Source organism: Mizuhopecten yessoensis, unplaced genomic scaffold (assembly GCF_002113885.1).
Source record: "Mizuhopecten yessoensis strain PY_sf001 unplaced genomic scaffold, ASM211388v2 scaffold6505, whole genome shotgun sequence".
NCBI classification, from domain to species: domain Eukaryota; kingdom Metazoa; phylum Mollusca; class Bivalvia; order Pectinida; family Pectinidae; genus Mizuhopecten; species Mizuhopecten yessoensis.
In genome coordinates this window covers 720,934-741,021 of record NW_018406583.1, presented here as the reverse complement: position 1 = coordinate 741,021, position 20,088 = coordinate 720,934, and the positions used below count along the sequence as shown (strand labels likewise).

Genomic DNA, 20,088 nt, shown 5'->3' with positions numbered 1-20,088 from the left:
TATATGTAAATCAAAGAAGAAACGCCCGTATACATTTCCATATTACTCTTGTCCCTTGCAAACGTATGTTTGTAGGCTACGAATTACTTCATATTGGTTTATGCGGCAACGAAGTAGTTCAAAAAGTGTAGAAATAATGAGGTTGTCAAATTGTCGGAGATATCCTCTCCTTTATCGAGACACGGATAAACAATAAACACTAACATTTCATAAAAATCAAAAAGAAATATAAGATGATATAGATCATATTGGAAAACAATAAGTCTCTTGGCTTTACAGTGGCTGCGTCGTTGACCAATGATGCTGTCTGTCTGCAAAAATGACACGACGATGATGAATATTTTTACCTATCAATAGGATATTTCGAGATATTGTTCCGAAAATATGACAACCTCATATTTGGCATACTTCCTTATCATGTATACTTAACATGGGAAGTTGATGATTTTGAATCCCAGACGTGAATTTTGTTTTCAGTCAAGAGTACTTGCTAAAATATCACCGAAGAAAATCTAATATTTAAGCGAAAGGTTGCACTGTATTCCTTTCGTTTGCGAGAAAAGTTCAACTCAGTTTTTTTAAGACATAAGGGATCAATGATTAATGAAAGGCTTTGGAGTTGATACGCTAAGCGTTAGGTTAAGCTTTATATCAAGCTTTTTGTAATTTATGTCATTTTTGTCAACATCACATCCGTTTGTTAATCAACCGGGACTGACACTGACACTGACAAACTCGGTATTGGCGGATCCATAGTAATTAAAAACTTTTCAGTGAGCTTATACAGTGGCGCGGCGTCCGTCATCTGTCTGTCGTCCGGCTTTAAACTTCTTCTTAATAACCACAAGGCCTAGAGTGATGATATTTGGCCAGAAGTAAAAACTGAGATGCAGGGCTACCAAGTTTGTTAAAATAATTGACTTTCACTCATACACAAGGTCACGGGGGTCAAATATGTCAAAAACTTTAAACAACTTCTTCAGAACAACCAAAATGCCCAGGATGGTGATAATTCGCCAGTAGCATGCTGGGATAAAGAGCTACCGAATTTGTTCAAATGAATGACCTCCAATCACCTTCAAGGTCACAGGGGGTCAATTGTCTTAAAGCACGTTAAACAACTTCTTCTAAAGTACCAAAAAGGACCAGGATAGTGATATTTGGCCAGTAGCTTGCTGGGATGAAGGTTGCTAAGGTAATCGACCTTCATCCATATACAAGGTCACAGGGGTCAAATATGTTAAACATTAAACAACTTCTTCTATATAACCAGTATATGCCAGTAGCATACTACGATGACGGGCTACCAATTTTGTTCAAATGAATGACCTTGACTTATATTCAAGTTCACAGGGGTCAATTATGTTTAAAATATTTAAACATAATCTTATGTAACCATTAGGCTTAGAACGTTGATATTTGGCCATAAGCATGTTTGGATGAAGGGCTACCAAGTTTGTTAAAATTAATTACAGTTACATTTATTCCAGGTAAAAATCTTTAAACGACATCTTCTGAATAAAAATGGCTTGGATGAATGGCTATCTACCTCTTCATTTGAATGACTTGGACCCACTTTCAAGGTCACATTTAGTCGTTTATAGCAATATAGCAAATTTGCCCCTTTTTGGCCCCACCCCTCAGCAACCATTTGTACAATTTTGAATCCCTACCACCTAGGGATGCGTCCAGTCAAATATGGTTGATATCCAGAGCATAGTTCTACAGAAGAAGTCGTTTGTACTGTAGCAATATAGCCCAATTGCCACCTTTTGGCCCACGGTTTATAAAAAATTGGTCTCCCTTCACCAAAGGATGCTTCAGACCAAATATGGAACAAATCCTTTCATTTCTACAGACGAAGATAGATTTTAAAGAATTTGCTATATTTCCCCTATTGGGCCCCGCCCATCAGGCCCATCAGGGGCCAAACCCATGGTTTATACAAAATTGATTACCCTTCACCAAAGGATGCCTCAGATAAGATATGGAACAAATCCTTTGATTCCTACAAAAGTTGGTCCCCTTTACCCAAGGATGCTTCAGACCAAATATAGAACAAATCCTTTCATTCCTGCAGAAAAGAGGTTTTAAAGATTTTGCTATATTTCGCATATTGTGCCCCGCATCTCAGCCCCCAGGGGGCCAGACAAAGCATTTATACACAATTTGTTCCCCTTTCCCCAAGGATGCTTCTGACCAAATTTTGTCAAAATCTCCTCAGTCGTTTATGACTAGTAGCAATTTGTAGGAAAAGTTAACGGACAACCGACGCCGCATCAAGGCATAAGCTCACTTACCCTTCGTGCAGGTTAACTTATAATGAAACGCCGTATAAATTTCAGCCGACGAAGACTTGTATTACATATACTTTAACAAGTCTCTGTTTTAATAGCGAAATCGACAACAAACGAATACTGTCAACTAACGTTGCAGTTCGATCTAATTTTATTGACACTTAATAAAGACTTACAAAATTTAAGATTATCTGTGTTGCAGAGTGAATCAATTTCAATAAAAAATATTATTTCTATTAATTGACATTATGAACTAAAAATTATCTTGTGATAAACTTGTAGATGTATTTATTTCAGTAATTATAAGAATCGGCTAAAAATAAATACATGGCAAAAAATAAACATCACAAATCACACTAACATATTCAAACACCATCCGTCATATAATCTATGCAATTATCAAGATAGCCACATCATCACATTTTAAAGACATCTATTATAAAGTGGTCCTCTTCTTATTTTAATTTCATTGTGAAGAATTACATCGCAAAAATCAAAACATAAGATGTAAACATTTCATATTTTGAAAGTGTAGTTTTAAATCGGCTTTCAACGGAATTATCCTCCATGATATTTCTCTTTACAACGCAGTTATATATTTTCACAAGTTTGGTTAGCAACGAATCTTTGAAATAAGAATATCATTAATTTCAATATCAGCGTTCCATAGTAAATTTGATATTCGTTCCAGTCTCATGGCAACTGTGCGATTAAATAATGTGTTTTCCATGTAGTAAATATTTTAGATAAAATATGTTAAAGAGTTATAACAAAAGGAAAATAAATACATAAAAAGAAAAAATCTATATAATACGCCATTGCAAAAAACATAAACTCAAGTTTGTTTGTAAATGGGCCTGAAATACTTTGTCTGATACCGTTGAAGGAGATTTGACACTTTTCATTTTTCTATGTAAATAAACTTGTCATTTTGGTAGAAAACCTTCAGCTTCTCTTGAATGTTTCCGATCCACCCGTGTTTCATCACATTCAACTGGGCGATTAACACCTTTTGACACTTTGAAACAAGCGTTAAATCTTTGCCTTCGATCCCCTTCATAAAATGGACATTTTAACTTTCTTCTAGCTTTACAAACATATAAAAAGTTGTCATTGAGTAATTTATGACAAGTTCCACTTGTTTTAGGAAGAGGTAAATGTATCTCGCTTGAATTTTATAGCATAATTCTTTCAACAATATCTAGTGAAGTTTTCTTTAATTGCTGCTCAATCATTCTTCCTCATTCTGGGATCCATAGGCATCACTTATGTCGGTCAACTTTTGTAATATGCATCTGAGGGCGTAGAGGAGAGCCTGGTCCATATGATCATCGGTTCCGGTTTCGCGGCAGTAGTTTTGTACGGCATACATATTCTTTTCGTCGATGCCAATCTTTTTATGGAGAACTTCCATTTCGTCCCTCAATTGATCGCTACCGTAGGTCATCGAAATATCCTCTTTCATCAACAGGTCAATTTTTGTTATGAGGATCACCATTTGGAAACCTTGATAAAATAATGATAAACAATAATTGTAACCTTTTTGAATCTGTATTAGTAGATACATGTTTGATTGATACGAAAATGTCAACTTTTAAAAGTTCAATTTACATCATGTACGTTCAACGTACGGTATATTTTATATCACTGAAGTTAAAAAAGGACAAAATATCAAAATTGCATATGGCCAATAATACATTATGATAGATTTAGCAATCATTCATACATTTTTAAACTCACCTAATTGTTCAATCTTTCGTTGGAGCAATTTTATCCGTGCACATTTTTCGTCCGGGATTAACTTGACCATATTACATGCAACAACATAAACAACACAGAACATGGGCAGCTTACTTCTGTCGGCGGCATGAATGGGTTTCCGGGGTTTAACCGTATCACTGTTCTATGAAAATAAAATAACATTAAGAAAATAAGAAGACGCTGGCATCTACATCCACACTCTATTGGCAAATCAGGACATGCTATTCAATTGTGATATTGTGAATGCTACGATTCAAACAGCTATAATCCTTCAGAATTCACATATTCTCCTAGGTTATAAAACGAACAAATGAATTTCATTTTCAATAAGTACAAATTTATTTTCAAAAGTACAATATACATGTATAAATAATTCTTCTGCAATATGAATCCAACAGAGCAAGTCTATTATTAAGTAAGTAGTATTATTGATGCCGGTATATTTGCAGATGTATTACCCATAACTATCACGATACTAACTTATTTTGTAAGATATGGAGGACTAGAATGAAAATCACTGAAGCATAATAAGGTGGCATCATTTAGCATCGACAACATGCATTCTATAGAATATCATTGCTAAGGTTTCATCCGTAACACTACAACATTACTAAGATATCGGTTTAACAGTTTTACATGTATCAATGACATACATGTACAAGAAGTTGCAAAATCTTGGTAACATTTCGTGTATGCCTAATTGAAACAGGATTGACAATATTTATAAAATTGTGCTCGATCTGACAGGGGTTTGTTGTGCTGTGACCCATATCAGTATATAATTTGTTATTATAGTCTGCTTCATACTGTAGATAACTACTTGTACAGAGATTAAATTGAAGATTCTATGTCATTAGATAACATGGAATAATGCAAATTCCCGAGCTGGGAAATACCAAAAATCCTTCAAAATGGTAGTTGATATTCCCTCCTTAACGTTAAGCATTTAGAGCATTGGCAACAACTGCTTCACCCGTTGTCAGTATAATGTGACCGGGCAGAATGCTTCGCTGGGTGCCTTTGGCATGGTATTTCAGTGGGATAGCACTATAAAGTCGGCATCAGTTCTGCGCTTTCATAAGGAGACAAATACACAAACATACCCTGTGTACGGCACACATACACATATGCACAGATATGAAGGCATGTCTTTTAAATGACGTTAACTGTTGTTCCCCTGTAGATATTATGTTATACGCATATGCATGTCTTGAGCTTTGTGTTGAGCTTCTGATATTAACATGTCCGAATATATGCCTTTCAAGATGGTGACCGGGTTAGATCTTCTTCTTTTTTCATTTTAAAAGCAATAACTTCTTGATTCACTGTCCAGTAATTGATAAAAGGTATTTCAAGAAGGTTAACTACGTTTTAATAACCATAAATACAAACATGTGGATTTTAAGCTTGCAAAGATAATGCAATATGTGTTAGTACAGTTATTTGTGATGTCACCAAATAAGTTCTAAGTTTGGAAGAAAAGAAATATTACTGTGATAAATGTGTAAAACAAAATCTAAGTGTTGTCTGATGTGTATTGATATTCAAGTAAATCATTATTCAAGAGTATTAAACCGATCTTGAACATGATTGTCACATCATCAATGTGAAGAGCTGGAAATGTTTGGATGAAAATATCAGATTGTAATTATTTCGACATTTCTGCTTGCTCGCAGGCTGTTGTGGAGCATATAATGATATCATCATATCTGTCTGTCGGACAACATTTGTGTTGTCTGCAGGTTCTTGACTAAGTTTTCAACCAATCTTCAAACACATATTCCTGACATCAATCCCTGAAGACAATTGATTAAAGGGTCATACCTCAGTAAATACAGTCGTATAATGGTGGTTATCGCTCTTTTACGAGCGTTCATTGTATGCAATTAAATCTTTCTACAAGTTTGAATTTAACCCATTAAAAATTATCCAAAATGTCGAGCGGTCACAGTTTTAGCAATTGATTAAAGGGGCATTATTCCGTAAATTTGAGGTTTTTCAAGTAAAACCAATTTTCATGATGCAATACTTACCATAACTTAAGTATGCATATACAATACCTACACCCATCTTTGTAGCTCCCTACCGTGGCGTAACCCATATCTCGATGACAGAGCCACGGAGTGATCTCCCTTCCTCAAACCCCCTTTTATGGAGCCAAAAGGCTACCGGGATGAGGAGGCAAGGGGAGGAATACAGGGTGGGACTCCATAAAGTTATGGTAAGTATTACATCATGAAAATTGGTTTAACCTCAAAAACCTCAATTTCATTTCAGTAATCATTACCATAACTTAAGTATGCGAATTCGTCTTACCGTAGTGGAGGCTTCAAATCCAGGCAGACCAGCCTGACGGAACAAACTCGAGACATGCTCAAGGTAGGGAAAAGGTTCAAGGAACCCCCCTAATAAATCCCCGCAAGTAATTAAAAAATGGAAAACCTCCCCGTGAAACGAGCAGGTGTACCACCGTGGAGCCTGATAGCATACTATTTAAAATCACTGAACTACTGTGGAGGAACAGCCACAGACTCTGCAACCACCACCGGTCCAAGGGAATACGATCCATCAAAATGAGAAGCCAAGGACCGGAGATAAAAATCCGTGAAGGTAGTCTGTCCGCGCCAGAAAGCCGCGGACAAGACCTCCTGAAAGGGGGACCCATTGAGGAGGGCCCATGACGCAGCAAGGGCCCTGATCTCATGAGATATCACCTTATACAACGCCCGAACCTGATCATCCGAGTGGTCGTAACCGTACTTGATGACCTGACAGATCCATCTAGATACTGACTGAGAGGAGATATCCTGTTGACCCTGCTTAATGGGCAAAAAACAGAAGCGACAAAAGCTCCGGAAACCAAGGGCTGTCTCGGCCACAGGGTCGCTATCAGGAGATGGAACACTGATGCTCCCGAAACTTCTGCAGCACCCTGCCCGCCGGGTTGAAGGGCGGGAATGCATATGCATACATACCCTCCTAATCCAGAGACAGAGCGTCCACGGCCAAAGCCCTTGGATCTGGAACCGTAGAGACAAATGTTTGCAACTGATTGTTCAGTGAAGTGGCGAACAGGTCAATGTGAGGCCTGTCCCACACCTGAAAAATTCCTGCGAAAATCGAGGGATTCATTTGCCACACTGTAAAAACCGGCTGGCGGCGCCTGAAAAGAGTATCCGCCAGAACATTCAACCTGCCTGGTATATGCTTGCCACACAAATTGTCAACTGCATTTCCTGACAAAGATTGCTGTGCTCCGAGAGCTGTTCCCCAGACCACTCACCCGACTGGCAACGCCCGTCGAAATAAGCTCCCACCCTGCCATGGATGCATCCGTGTACAGGGTCATGGTGGGAACCGGCTTGGACAAAGGAACCCATCGGAGAACATTGTCCTGAAGAGTCCACCAGCGTGCAAACTCCTTGATCGACTGGTTCAGAGGAAGCAAGGATTCCCAGTCCCTTGAAGAAGGGACCCAGTTGGCAAGGAGAAACATCTGGAGAGGCCTGTTGTGAAGTCTCCCTTAGGGGACCACATCGGCCAGGGCGTTGAAATATCCCAGAAAACTGAGAAACCAACGTACCTGGACTTGAGACCGGCCGATGAAGATCAGAGCAAAAGCTCTGTCCTTCTCGAACTTCTCCATCGGTGGAAGGGCGATGCCCTGAACCGTATTGCAACGGTTCCCCAGAAAAACAAAATCCTGAGATGGGGAAACCTCCGACTTTTCTCTGGAAGGCTAGGCCCGTAACTGCCGGGATGCTGCCGCAACCCAAAACCATCCGCAAGCTGGTAAGGGTGGCCTAAGAAGGTTGCCCGCAGGCACCCGTATACCCTAAGCCAGGGGAAAACGGAGTCCGGAAACCGGCCCCCAGTCCAGCAAACCAAACACATGGGGGGGGGGGAAACCCCCAAGGTTCCCAGAAGAATAAAACTCAGGACCGGGCCTAATAGGACTGGGTCCCGGTAACTGACCGGGAGGGCACGCCTGACAGCATTGGTGCCGGGATTAGTGAGCCGACCTTGAGTAAGAGCTTCGGAACCAACCGGGTGACCTGCACCAGAGACTCTCTCACGAGGTGGAGCATGAGTGAAAAAACCAAAGGTGCAGTCGTGAGCCCGAACGGCATGGCCCGGAACTGGAAGACCTTTCCGTTGCAAGTAAGACGGAGGTACCTCCGTGCCGACTTCTTAATGGGGATGTGGAAGTAGGCGTCCTTCAGATCTTTTTTTTTTCATCATATTTTATTGAGTAAACAATAGGATTTAACAGCAGGCTAGGCCTATATAAGTTCTCTCCTTAGGTTGACATGACACAGACAAAGATGAATGAAATGGTTTGCAAGAAAATATTAATGCAAGTCATATATAATAAGTAGCATAGACATATACATATATAGCAGATGGTATAGGGGAGATAATTCCATGTTTGTTTCAATTACAAATAATTATTTAATTGATTTTTTTAGCTATACAATGCTCATATTAAAAAGTCAATCATAATTAATCAGTAATAGGAAAGCAATGCCCTAATGATATATTAAACAGAGAAATTGCTACAATTGTTTTTTTGTTTTTTGTTTTGCAAGTCATTAGTGCCCCCAAAAAATCTCTAACGGCCTCTACCGTTCACATGTCATCCACTCGAGAAAAATCCAGAATAAACCACAGAACACTAAGCATGCAAACTTAGCACATTTATGTTTTACTTTATTGCACCCATCAGTAAAAACAGCACTCAAAGCATAATCCCTTAGGTGTATAATATTAAAACATCAATGTATATATAACAAACAGTAGAATCACATAATGGTTTAAGGACAGTATTTTATCAGTTATGACTATATATAGCAAAATTTATAGATTGTTTCGATTAATTAAACAAGTCTTCTTGAGTTGAATATATATATTTAAGAACACTATCAAGTATAGATTTATTTTCAGTATTGTTTAACACAGTGCTTCCATTTAGAAGTGTTTTAGTATCAAGATTAACCGGACTCACTTCAAAAATCTCATTAATTAAAGTTTGTCTCTCATAAGTATACATTGGACATTGTGAGAGATAATGTGTAGCAGTTTCATAAGCATCACCACACAGACAAGATGGAGACTCTTTCAAGTGGTCTTTAAACAGTTCATAGTTCAGGTTACTCGCCTCATTTCTCAGTTAACATAGGATTATGTTACCCTTTCTGCTTTCACAATTTTTAAATACATCCGATATATCATAATTACAACATATTTTATTATACACATTGGCCTTAAATTTATTAAAAGTAGGGGAATGTACTATATCATTTTCTGGGTTATGAGTAAGAGGATCAATTATGTCATGGAGGTATGTGGGTGATAAATTGTTAGTTATTTTATACATCTGCATTAGCTTATGGTTCATCCTTCGATCAGACAGGGATTCCCATCCTAGTTCTTTATATAGAGTTTGGTGTGATGTACCTTTCCTCAGACCTGTGATAATCCTTGCAGCTTCTAGTTGTACCGATTCTAATAAATTTTTAAGATTGTCAGAGCAGTTGTCCCAGACAATATCAGCATATTCAAGAACTGGGCGGATAAATGTTGTATATATTTTGCATAGTGATTTCCTATCAATCTTATATTTCAGATACCTAAGTATTGTTATTCTTTTACTAGCCTTTTCATATATTAATTGAACATGGGTAGACCGAGTGCCATCTTCAGAAAAAGTTAATCCAAGATGTTTGTGATCATGGACATTATCTACACAAGTATTAGAGAAATTAATTAGAGTATGGATAGGTTCTTTTTTTTCTAGAAAAAAATAGTGATTTGGTTTTAGAGGGGTTAAATTTAATGTACCATATACTAGCCCAGTTGTTAATTCTATCTAGGTCTTGGTTAAGATAATCTGCTGCTAGTTTGGGGTTTTCGTCTACGATGACATATAATGATGTATCGTCTGCAAACAGCTTAATGTTACTCTGGACTATATCAGTGATGTCATTAATGTATAATAGAAATAAAAAAACGACCGAGAACTGATCCCCGAGGAACACCGGCATTAACAACCCTAAAAGTAGAAAAATGACCTTCAGATAGAACTCTCTGCTTTCTATCTTCAAGATAATTCTCAAACCAGTTAAAAACATTGCCCGATATACCATATGCTTTTAGTTTATATAGTAACCCTTTGTGCCAAACTCTATCAAAAGCCTTGCTAATGTCGCAAAATACAAACCTTAATTCTTTCCATTTATCAAGGTTGCTAATTATGGTGTGGTATATAGAGAGAAGTTGGTTTACTGTTGAATCACCTGGTTTAAAACCTGATTGGTCCTTGGAATATATTATTAGTTGTTAAATAGTTATATAAATATTTGAATATAATTTTTTTCTAAGATTTACTAAAACATGATGTTACAGATATTGGTCGATAATTGGAATAATTAGTTTTTAAACCATTCCATTTGTATACAGCACTAACATTAGCCATCTTCCATGGCCCAGGAATGCACCTGTTAGATATAGTTTTGTTAAATAAAATTGTAAGTGGGATTATTAAGGAAGGTTTTAACTTTTTTATGACTTTAGGTAACATGCCATCAGGTCCTGCTGGTTTATTTTCATTTAATATAGTAATTTGATCATCAACATCTTGCCCAGAGACTATTTTGTTTTCTAACTTTGATAGAGTGGAAATATCTAATACTGGATATTCAGCAAGTGTATCTGATGTTGTGGCTATAGAAGTAAAATAGTCATTAAGGGCTTCAGCTTTATCAGTTGGATGTTGAATCAGTGTATTATTAACATTCAATGGTGAAATCGGTTCAGTTTTATTGTTAAAATTAGTTATGGATTTAGCAATTTTCCACCATTTATTAGGGGGCAATGATTTATTACTTAGAGACTTTTGAAGTTTATCAAGATAATACTGTTTTGCGTCTCTTACCTGATTAATAACATCATTCCTTATTTGCTGATATTTATTCCAATGCTCTATTTTGTCAGTATGTCTGGCTTTCTTATGTATCCTATTTCTTTGTCTCATCTTTAGACTAATATTGGTATTCATCCATGGCTTGTCATCAGGTCGGATTGTAATAGTTTTACTAGGAATATACCATCAGGTCACTAATAGACTTAGTTAAAAACATACTAAATTCTTGGGTATCCATATCAGCAGCAATTAAGTTCCAGTCAATAACATTTAGTTCGTCATTCATAATATTATAGTCAGTATTGTTATACATCCATACAGTCTTTTTGTATGCTTTATGTTTGAAGATAGCATAACAAACTTCCATATATATAGGGGAGTGGTCACTACAGAAAGCAGGGTCAACATGTGTATTTTTCCCTATGGAAGGATTATTTGTAAAGACAACATCTATAGAGGTTGCACTATCAGGTGTCACTCTAGTAGGTTTATTAATAATACTTTTTAGGTTGAATTTAGTTAAGAGTCTAGATAAGTGAGAAGTGGGAGGGGTTCTTAGCATATCAACATTTAAGTCACCAGTAATTAGTATATCCATAAAAGTTTCACTAGCTTTATCAAGGATTTGTTCAAATTTACTCCAGTATTCTATTTTAGAATCAGGTCTATATATACATCCAAGCAGGAATTTATGATTTTGAATTAAAACTTCAATCCAAATCATTTATATATGTTCATTTTCAAGATGATGTCTACGTTTAGTAAGAATATGGTTTTTATGATAGATAATAACACCACCACCATGCCCTGTTGTCCTATCTTTCCTCTGAGAATGACTCTAATTTAATATCAGAATCTGGGATAAGAGGGTTAAGGTGTGATTCAGTTATACATATTATGTCACTATCATGTAGTTGTGCTTCAATAACATCTATTTTATTTCTAAGGGATCTAACATTAAGATGAACTATTTCTACATTCTGGAGTGGACCTGGATTCAGTTCAACATCCATCCATTTAATCAGCAGTGTTTGCAGAAGTATTTGTAGATATGAGTTATTGTGGAATACTTTAGAATAAATATATATAAATTGAATAGAAATACTGCATGGCCAAGTCATATATAAATTGAATAGAAATACTGCATGGCCAAGTCATATGCCCTCGTAAGATGGATGTCTTATTCACAACAGATGAAAAAAGAATGTTAACCATTATCATAAACAGTCAGTTTAGTTGGACATCCACGCTTAATAAGGGTTCGGGCAGTACAACTAGCAGCAAAGCATGAGCATGGGCAGGGACTTGCAATGTATAGATCGTTGCTTAAACATATAATAGCATCAATATTAACAACAAACACAACAAACAAACTAAAATACAAATACATAGAGGCATAATTCAAACTTACAAGTAACATGCATCGTGGAATCAACCGCTTTGAGAAATATATATATAATCATATTTACAAAACGCTTGTACAGCTTAGTATGTGTGCAATTAAACACAAGCACTTGGGTGAACACGAATACGGTACGCTTACAATTTGATGGACTGGGCGATAGCTAATTATATGTTCCTAGACGGACATTCTCAGGTTCAAAATATGCCAAAATGCATCAAGGTAAAATCGAAACCGGTACAGCACTTAAATTACAGGGAATTAACAGTATGGTACTAGACACGTGTTGACATGTAGTCCACATGGGTTATACATTTGGAACAATATTGCCTTCAGATCTTCTGAAGTCGCCCACATTCCCTCTCTCACGGAGGCGATAATACCCCGAGGAGTCTCCATCTTGAAGTGAGGAGAATCTACGTGCTTGTTGAAGGCACTTAGATCTATGATGGGACGCCACGCCCCGGACTTCTTCCGAACCAGAAACATTCTGGAGTAGAACCCGGGAGTGCATCCCGACATAAGAACCTCCTCGACCGCGACCTTGGTAAGCATGGTCCTTACTTCCTCATGGAGCGCCAGAGCCTTTTCCTGATCCCCCGGTGGAGGAAAAAAGATTGGCTCCGACGCTAAGGGCGGACCCCGCACTTGCGGAATGTCTAACCCCTCCTTGATCACAGACAAGGCCCATGCGTCTTCCGTAATTTCCTTCCACTCTGGAAGGAAAGCAGAAAGACGACCCCCCACAGGAAGATCTGGTCGAGGCAGATCGAGACCTTGCCAGGCATGATAACCGTCTGCTGACCCGAAACTAAATCCTGCGGGAGAAGGACAGAAGCTTGAGCCGAGAGGACTGCAGTCCTCCCGGCCAAACTCGTCCTCTGACACGACCAAGGAGGGAAGAAGAGAGTCAGGAACCCTTGTTCTTACCCTTCTTACCCTTGCCCTTGAAGGGAGGCTTATACTTGGGCTGCGCAAAGGACTTAGGTTTAGCCTTCTTCTTCTGGCCTTCTCAGCCTGAATCCTCTTCACCAGAAGTGAAGAGGCGACCGAGTCCTCCTTCAAATCCTTTTGAACAGAAGGAAGGGCCCCTCCAAAAAGAGTGGACCCTGAGAAGGGGGCAGTCAACAATCTGGAGCGGTAAGGCTCATCGACCGGGCGGTTTTTCAAAAATGAAAACCGCCTAGCCAACAAGACATTGACGAGCGATGTCACCTGTAAAGCTGCCAGCGCTCACAATGCCCGTTCAGGGCAGAGGTCACTCTGTCCTGGATGTCGGCCTGCACTGTCTCGGTATTCCGCCCCTTAGGCAAGTCGGATACCCTATATAGACACACCGTCAGGTAGTTTATATAAAACACAATCTGGATGGAGAGACGCAACAGTCTCTCCATCTTGTGGTGTTCTTTGGGACCGAACACCACCTGGTCCACCGATTTACCGGGCCAGGCTGCAAGTTCCCTCGATTCCAGCTTAGCTGGTTGAGGGGCAAGCAGGCCATCATGGGTGGCATAGTCAGTGGCGTGCACTTCTGACAAATCGCCAACACTGAGCTGCAACCCAGGATACCCAGGACTACGGGTTGAAGAAGAATTTTTCTCTAAAACCCGAGACTGGGCGGTGGCCAGAGCTGAAGACACAATGGTGCCTTCTGACGGAGAGCGGTCCGGCCGAGCGGCCACCCGAGGAGCCAACAAAGACCCCCAAAGGGTGGTGGACTCGGGGACAGATGACGCCGAAGGTGGTGGGCAAACATCCTCCCCAAGAATCCGGAAAACGTCCGCCCTAAGGCCCCGCAGCAGCCTCAGGGTCAACTTCATCCTGGAAGACCTCCACTGAGGGCAAGCCCCCACTGAGGACCGTCATCAGACGATTCGGAAAGATCAGCGTCTATGTCCTAGCAACCAGGTGAATGATGAACAACATCATCGTCCTCTGCCATACCCGCGCCCTCAACGTCCATAGCCTCCACACCATCCAGACCAAAAGCCTCGGGCGGAGGAAATGGGACAGCCAGAGGGGCAAACCCGATAGAAGGCTCCCCGTACCGGCGTGTAGGTGCAGTGTGCCTAACGGCCGTGGCTGAAGGTTTAGGCTTAGCAGCCAAAACCGTCCCCTTGGACCCAGAGACCAACGAGCCTGCCCGAGAGGCAGAAGTCGTAAAGGATCGACACACCTTCTTAGGACCGGCCGATAAGGCCCCCAACGGATCAGAATGTTGGGGGTCAACAGAACTGCTAACAAGTCTCCGCGAGGGAGAGACCAAACCCCTAGGATTCCACGACGGAAAAGTCATGGCNAAACCCGGACATGTACGGGCTAAGCCCGTAACTGCCGGGATGCTGCCGCAACCCAAAACCATCCGCAGGCTGGTAAGGGCGGCCCAAGGATGGTTGCCCGCAGGCACCCGTATACCCTAAGCCAGGGGAAAACGGAGGCCGGAAACCGGCCCCCTGTCCAGCAAACCCAACCCCTGGGGGGAAACCCCCCAGGTTCCCAGAAGAATGAAACTCGGGACCGGACCTAATAGGACCGGGTCCGGGTAACTGACCGGGAGGGTATGCCTGACCAGCATTGATGCCGGGATTAGTGAGCTGCGCGTCACTAATCCCGGTAGACACAGACAATCCCGAAAGAAAGTCTGTTGTCACACCAGGACCTGAACCCGAAAGAACAGGCCCGGCACCAAGACTGTCCCCAACGACAGCACCACCTGGAATGCCGGGAGTCAGTGGCCGGCGGCCGGTAGTCCCTACACGAAGGCAAGCGCGAAAGCTTTCGGGCGTTCCCGGCCAATTCGACCCTTGGCTGTGCCAAGTCAGGGTCGGGCTGCCCCTCCCCTACTCAAGGGAGTTCCTGGACAGGAAGGGCCACCCCCTGCTCACAAGAGGGACTCGCCGAAGCGAGACCCCCGAGACAGGAACATAGACAGTACCATCAGACCCCAGAGAGCTGGTGGCACGACCCCTACCTTTCTGCTTCCCTCGCTTACCGGAAGAAACAGACGAATCTCTCTTACGGTAAGGTGAGGGTAGCTTTGTAACAATGAAGTCCTTGTCCTGAGACTTAGTCTGTGAACAAAGTTCACAAGGCGAAACCTCACTGCAAGGAAGACACCTGGGACAAGCATCATGAGGGTCCCGTTCCACAAAGAAATGGGGCACCCATGAGCTCTACCTCGTCGCTGTCCCGACCGAGACATACCCCAACAGCGAAAGTAAACAAAAATTAACAAGCAGATAACACGGAAAAAAATAATTAAATACGATCGTACAAAGTACGCAACGTAGAAAGAATTTCACCCGTAATATAAATCAGAAAACGGTTTAAATAAATAACATTTGCCGAAACAAACAACCGTCACCGAAATAAACAGAGGTCGGAAATTAACCCACGATAAAGACGGACCGTGGCACACCACCGGCACACGTGGAGTAAAATAACCGGCCGTAAAAGGCACAAAAATAATTTTCAACAATTATTAATTATATTTACAAGGGCAGATGGGTATAAGGCACACAAACTGCGCAAGAAATTGAGTTGACACTCGAATCAAACCGACAAAACCAAGTTTTGAAATGGAGCAAGCTCCGGGCGTCAGCAGGCATCAGGCGCCATAAAATGAAGAGGAAGGGAGATCACTCCGTGGCTCTGTCATCGAGATATTGGTTACGTCACGGTAGGGAGGTAGGGATATTTGAATCTTTTGTTTTTGGGCTACAAAATTGGGTGTAGGTTTTGTATATGCATACTAAAGTTATGGTAATTATTACTGAAATAGCTAATATCAATGATTGTTTCAATAGGTTCAGCTTTTTAGTTCTTTCAATTTTTTGATGAGCGCACAAAATGGTCTTCATTCAACATATCTCTTTGCACATACATAAATACTTATATAATTTTATAACGATGAAGATAGTAAGTATTAACTCACATGGTCCGAAAGACCCAGTGAGCTTATGCCATACCGCGGCGACCGTCAACTTTTCCAAAGGGAACTAAATTTTGCATAAACGGAGGTCGTGAACCCTCTTGATGCTGAGGGGTGGGGCCCGATAGGGGGATTTGAAATTTAATCCTAAAGATAAATCATTTGGAGGAATTTTATCCAAATTTGGCCCGTATCATCCTTGGCCAAAGGGGACTTTATTTTGTAAAAACGGGAGGTGTTGCCGTTTTTTGGGTGCTAAGGGGAAGAGCCCTTCTTTTGAACCAATAGAGTGATTTATCCAAATGTTGTCTGAATCATCCTTGGAATTTGAGATTTAACATTTACAATCCTTCTTCCTCTGAACCATTAGATGGATGTTTCAAAATTTGGTCTGGAAATACCTTAGGTAAAGGGGACTCAATTTTGTATAAATACTCGGTGTGGCCGTTTGGTCCTGAGTGGCGAGGCACAATAGGGGGTCCCTGCAGGTAGGACGTAAGAATTGTACCTGCTGCCCCCATTGCATTATCGTAAGAGGCGACTAAATTTGGGATATTATATTTTTTCTTCTTTCTAAACAACTTTCTGCTTTTTAATAGTCGTACTAGGGATACAACGCCGGTTTTGATGGGCATACAATAATACAGGATATTTGTCTTAAACCTTTACCTTTTGTTTAAATGGCATTTTCACCAGGCTCTCCAATTTATGATTATTTTCAACAATGTCACATTGAGACTGATTTAATGAATTTAACTAATGTCCAGTCACCTTGGATAATTGTAATTAATAAGGAAGGTATGTCACTGAAAGCTATAAATATAAACTTAAAAAGAAATGTGTTGCATTTTCAAAACAATAAGCGAGGAAATGAGTTTTCACACTCATTAAGTAACATCTGATTTAGATAAAATGCAATAGCTCCTAGGCTCAGCTTAATAGGGTAAACAAGTTGTTGTTGACTCAATGCCTTATAACATTTCCTTTCTTCTCCTTTAGCAATTTCATATCACAGTAACGTTGTAGCCCTTTTTGCATGTTATATTGTATTTGTTTTGGGGGTTTTTTGTTATCGAAATATCAGGTCTAGGAATGCTATTAGAAATGTCATTTCTGAACATCATGCTAATTGGTTAATGACATGAAACTTGAGTGCTTCTAAAAATGGCATTTATCGTCCGTAGTTGGGTTTTTCATTCTTCATAAATAAATCATATGCATTCGTTAATATTGAACGGTATGTTAAACTGAACTCTATATTAATTTATTCCTCTCGAATATTATTTCTATTGATGTTATTTTGCATTTGTAATGCTACAAAATGTCAGTGCAGAAGAATGTTTTCGGTTTTCAAAATTATTTACACCACTTTTTTTCTTGAAAAACATGTACAGGCATTACATACTTGTGTTAAAGGATGAAAATCTTAATAGCTTTCTTAAACACAGGCAAAATTACTATCGAACTGATGCTTTATAATGCTGCGGCATTTGACTAGGTCAATCTACAGGGACCAGTAAGCTCCTTTGCTTAAGATTGTCATGTATAAGAGTTTTGAGGTCATAGGTTTGAATATTAGTCTGGTCGCAATACCCATATAAGGTTATGTGTGCATGTCCTTGGAGTCAACGACTATGGGAGGAATGAATGTATGCGGAACGTGACGAGGTTCATTGCTGGCAACCAGTAAGCTCAATGAATCAGAGTGCCCATCTAGAGTTCAGAAGTCCACGTTGAAATCAAAGACCGACCTTATCGAATTTGCTGAAACAGTTTTTATGAAATGACTATGATGGCTTTTATAATCATGATGTGGTCAAATGAGTCTAAATATAAAAATAACCCTCTATCATAATTATATGCTTGATTTTTGTAGCATAATATTGGGGTATTTTTTTATTTTAACATTAATTATTAACAGAACTTCCAACTGACCACTGCTGTGCACAGGGACCTGCGAATTAGTGACAGTTATATGTGGACCTAAACTAAGGTGTTCAGAGTAATTTTACATACATGTTTAAGGGTTTTAGATCGAATTTCTTTAAAAATGCCACCCCAATGCGTATATATAATTATTTGGATGGTATTTTTACCTAAAGTCGATCTAAACCCTAAAATATATAAAATTACTCTGAACACCTTAGTTGAGGGCCAAATATAAAAGGTAAGCTTAGCTGTAACATATTCTCAGGTCCATGTGCTTCTGTGGTGTGGTATGGGAACTTCGGTAAAGTGTAATTGACATAAACAAATTATAGAGCTATATGGAATCACACTTTTTCTAGTGAGTCTGTCAAACAGAGAAAAAAGGAGGATGCTAATTTCTAATACGGTATTATATTATAAACAATTTTTTTTTTTGCTAATTTTACACCCCCTCCGAAATGGTAATATTTGAAACTTCAGCCACATGGTTTGTTACATCATTCGTCTTACATTTCTGAATGCACATTTGCATGATTTACTGATATTAGTCACAACACACTTATAACCACAGGTAGCTATCGCAATTGAGAGGAAAATAATCACACACGTGCATTGGTATTGTTTTTCTCTAATTCCGAACCGACGAGCTCGTATGATCCTGAGATTTTGTACATAAAGCCTGAAAACTCAACGCAATATTACAAGCATTGTTTGACAAAATCGAAAGATTATGTAGAGTTGTCTGAACAAACTGAGTCGATAAGTTTTTGAGTTTGCCGCTGTTACCACCGCCATTTTGTTACACGTCAACGTACAAGCGCATAGCCGATGGAACGGAACGGAACGAGTGTAGAACGTAGCGAAACCAAAAGTCGACTTGGAGACGGGACGGAGCGATAAGGGTAGAGCGGGTTTTGAATGGAACGAAACAGAAACAAAACGAAAAAAAACAGAGTGCGACGGAAACGGAACGAATAGAGTCTTCAGAACGGAATGAAATAAAAACGCGAATGGAATGGAATGATAACGGTATGAAAACGCAAAATCTGTCAACTGAAACGCTGATACCCCTGAATATGCTTAACGGCCCATCAACACTGGATATGTCATTAGAGCAAACATATGATCAACAAAAAGTTGCAAAATAAAAATATCAAACAAACGTAAAAGTAAAAGACAAACGTCAATTTGAATATTGCAAGTTGCTATGGTGACTCATATCTTATGAAATAGACCAACACTTTTCAGATACATGTATCCTAAACTGAAGGAATATCACACGTTGCAAATGATTTGATTGTGTCGATATTAATTTGGGTATTTTCCAGAAGGAACGCTATTTGCATATCAAAGGTTGGAATACATTTTGGTTTGTTTTGAAAAAGAGTCTTGTACTTTGGATTGAAAACAAATGAATAGGCTGAATTTTAAGGATTTGGCTTTCATTGAACTGCATACTGCAAATATAATTTTTCTCGGCGATTATATAATGATGGTTCGTTTGCTTCCAAGTGAAGACCTGAAGATGGTGTGGTTTTAAACGCCCCAATTGCAAGATTCAGACCCGGGTGATGTAGAGTTTCAAGAAGTTTTAGATACGACTTTCTTGCGGATTCATAAATAATGGATTAATAGTCCAATTTAGGTCTATAGAGTCTTAGTAGTACCTTCCTATCAGCCCCCCTTTCAGTATGACAGACGTTCTTTAAGATGTCAAATGCTTTCATGCATTTTGCTTTAAGATATTTGATGTGAGGAATGAACGACAATTTTCAATCAAATAGTACGCCTAGGAATTTAGTTTGGTCACCTCCGTCGTCCGTCCGTCAACTTTTCCTTTAAAACA

At 39.6% G+C, this 20,088-nt stretch overlaps 1 protein-coding gene across 5 annotated transcripts in view; it reads right to left on the bottom strand.

The window, feature by feature from the left end:
• Positions 1–2,425: 2,425 nt before the first annotated feature.
• Positions 2,426–20,088, bottom strand: part of LOC110452248 (interferon-induced protein 44-like) — a 51,879-nt gene continuing 34,216 nt past the window's right edge. For all 5 annotated transcript variants that reach the window (XM_021500637.1, XM_021500636.1, XM_021500635.1 and 2 more), the window contains exons 9-10: positions 4,038–4,200; positions 2,426–3,803 (exon numbers count right to left, since the gene is read on the bottom strand). In XM_021500637.1, coding sequence (XP_021356312.1) covers positions 3,529–3,803; positions 4,038–4,200 — 438 coding nt within the window. In that variant the 3' untranslated portion in view covers positions 2,426–3,528. The remainder of the gene's footprint in view (positions 3,804–4,037; positions 4,201–20,088) is intronic.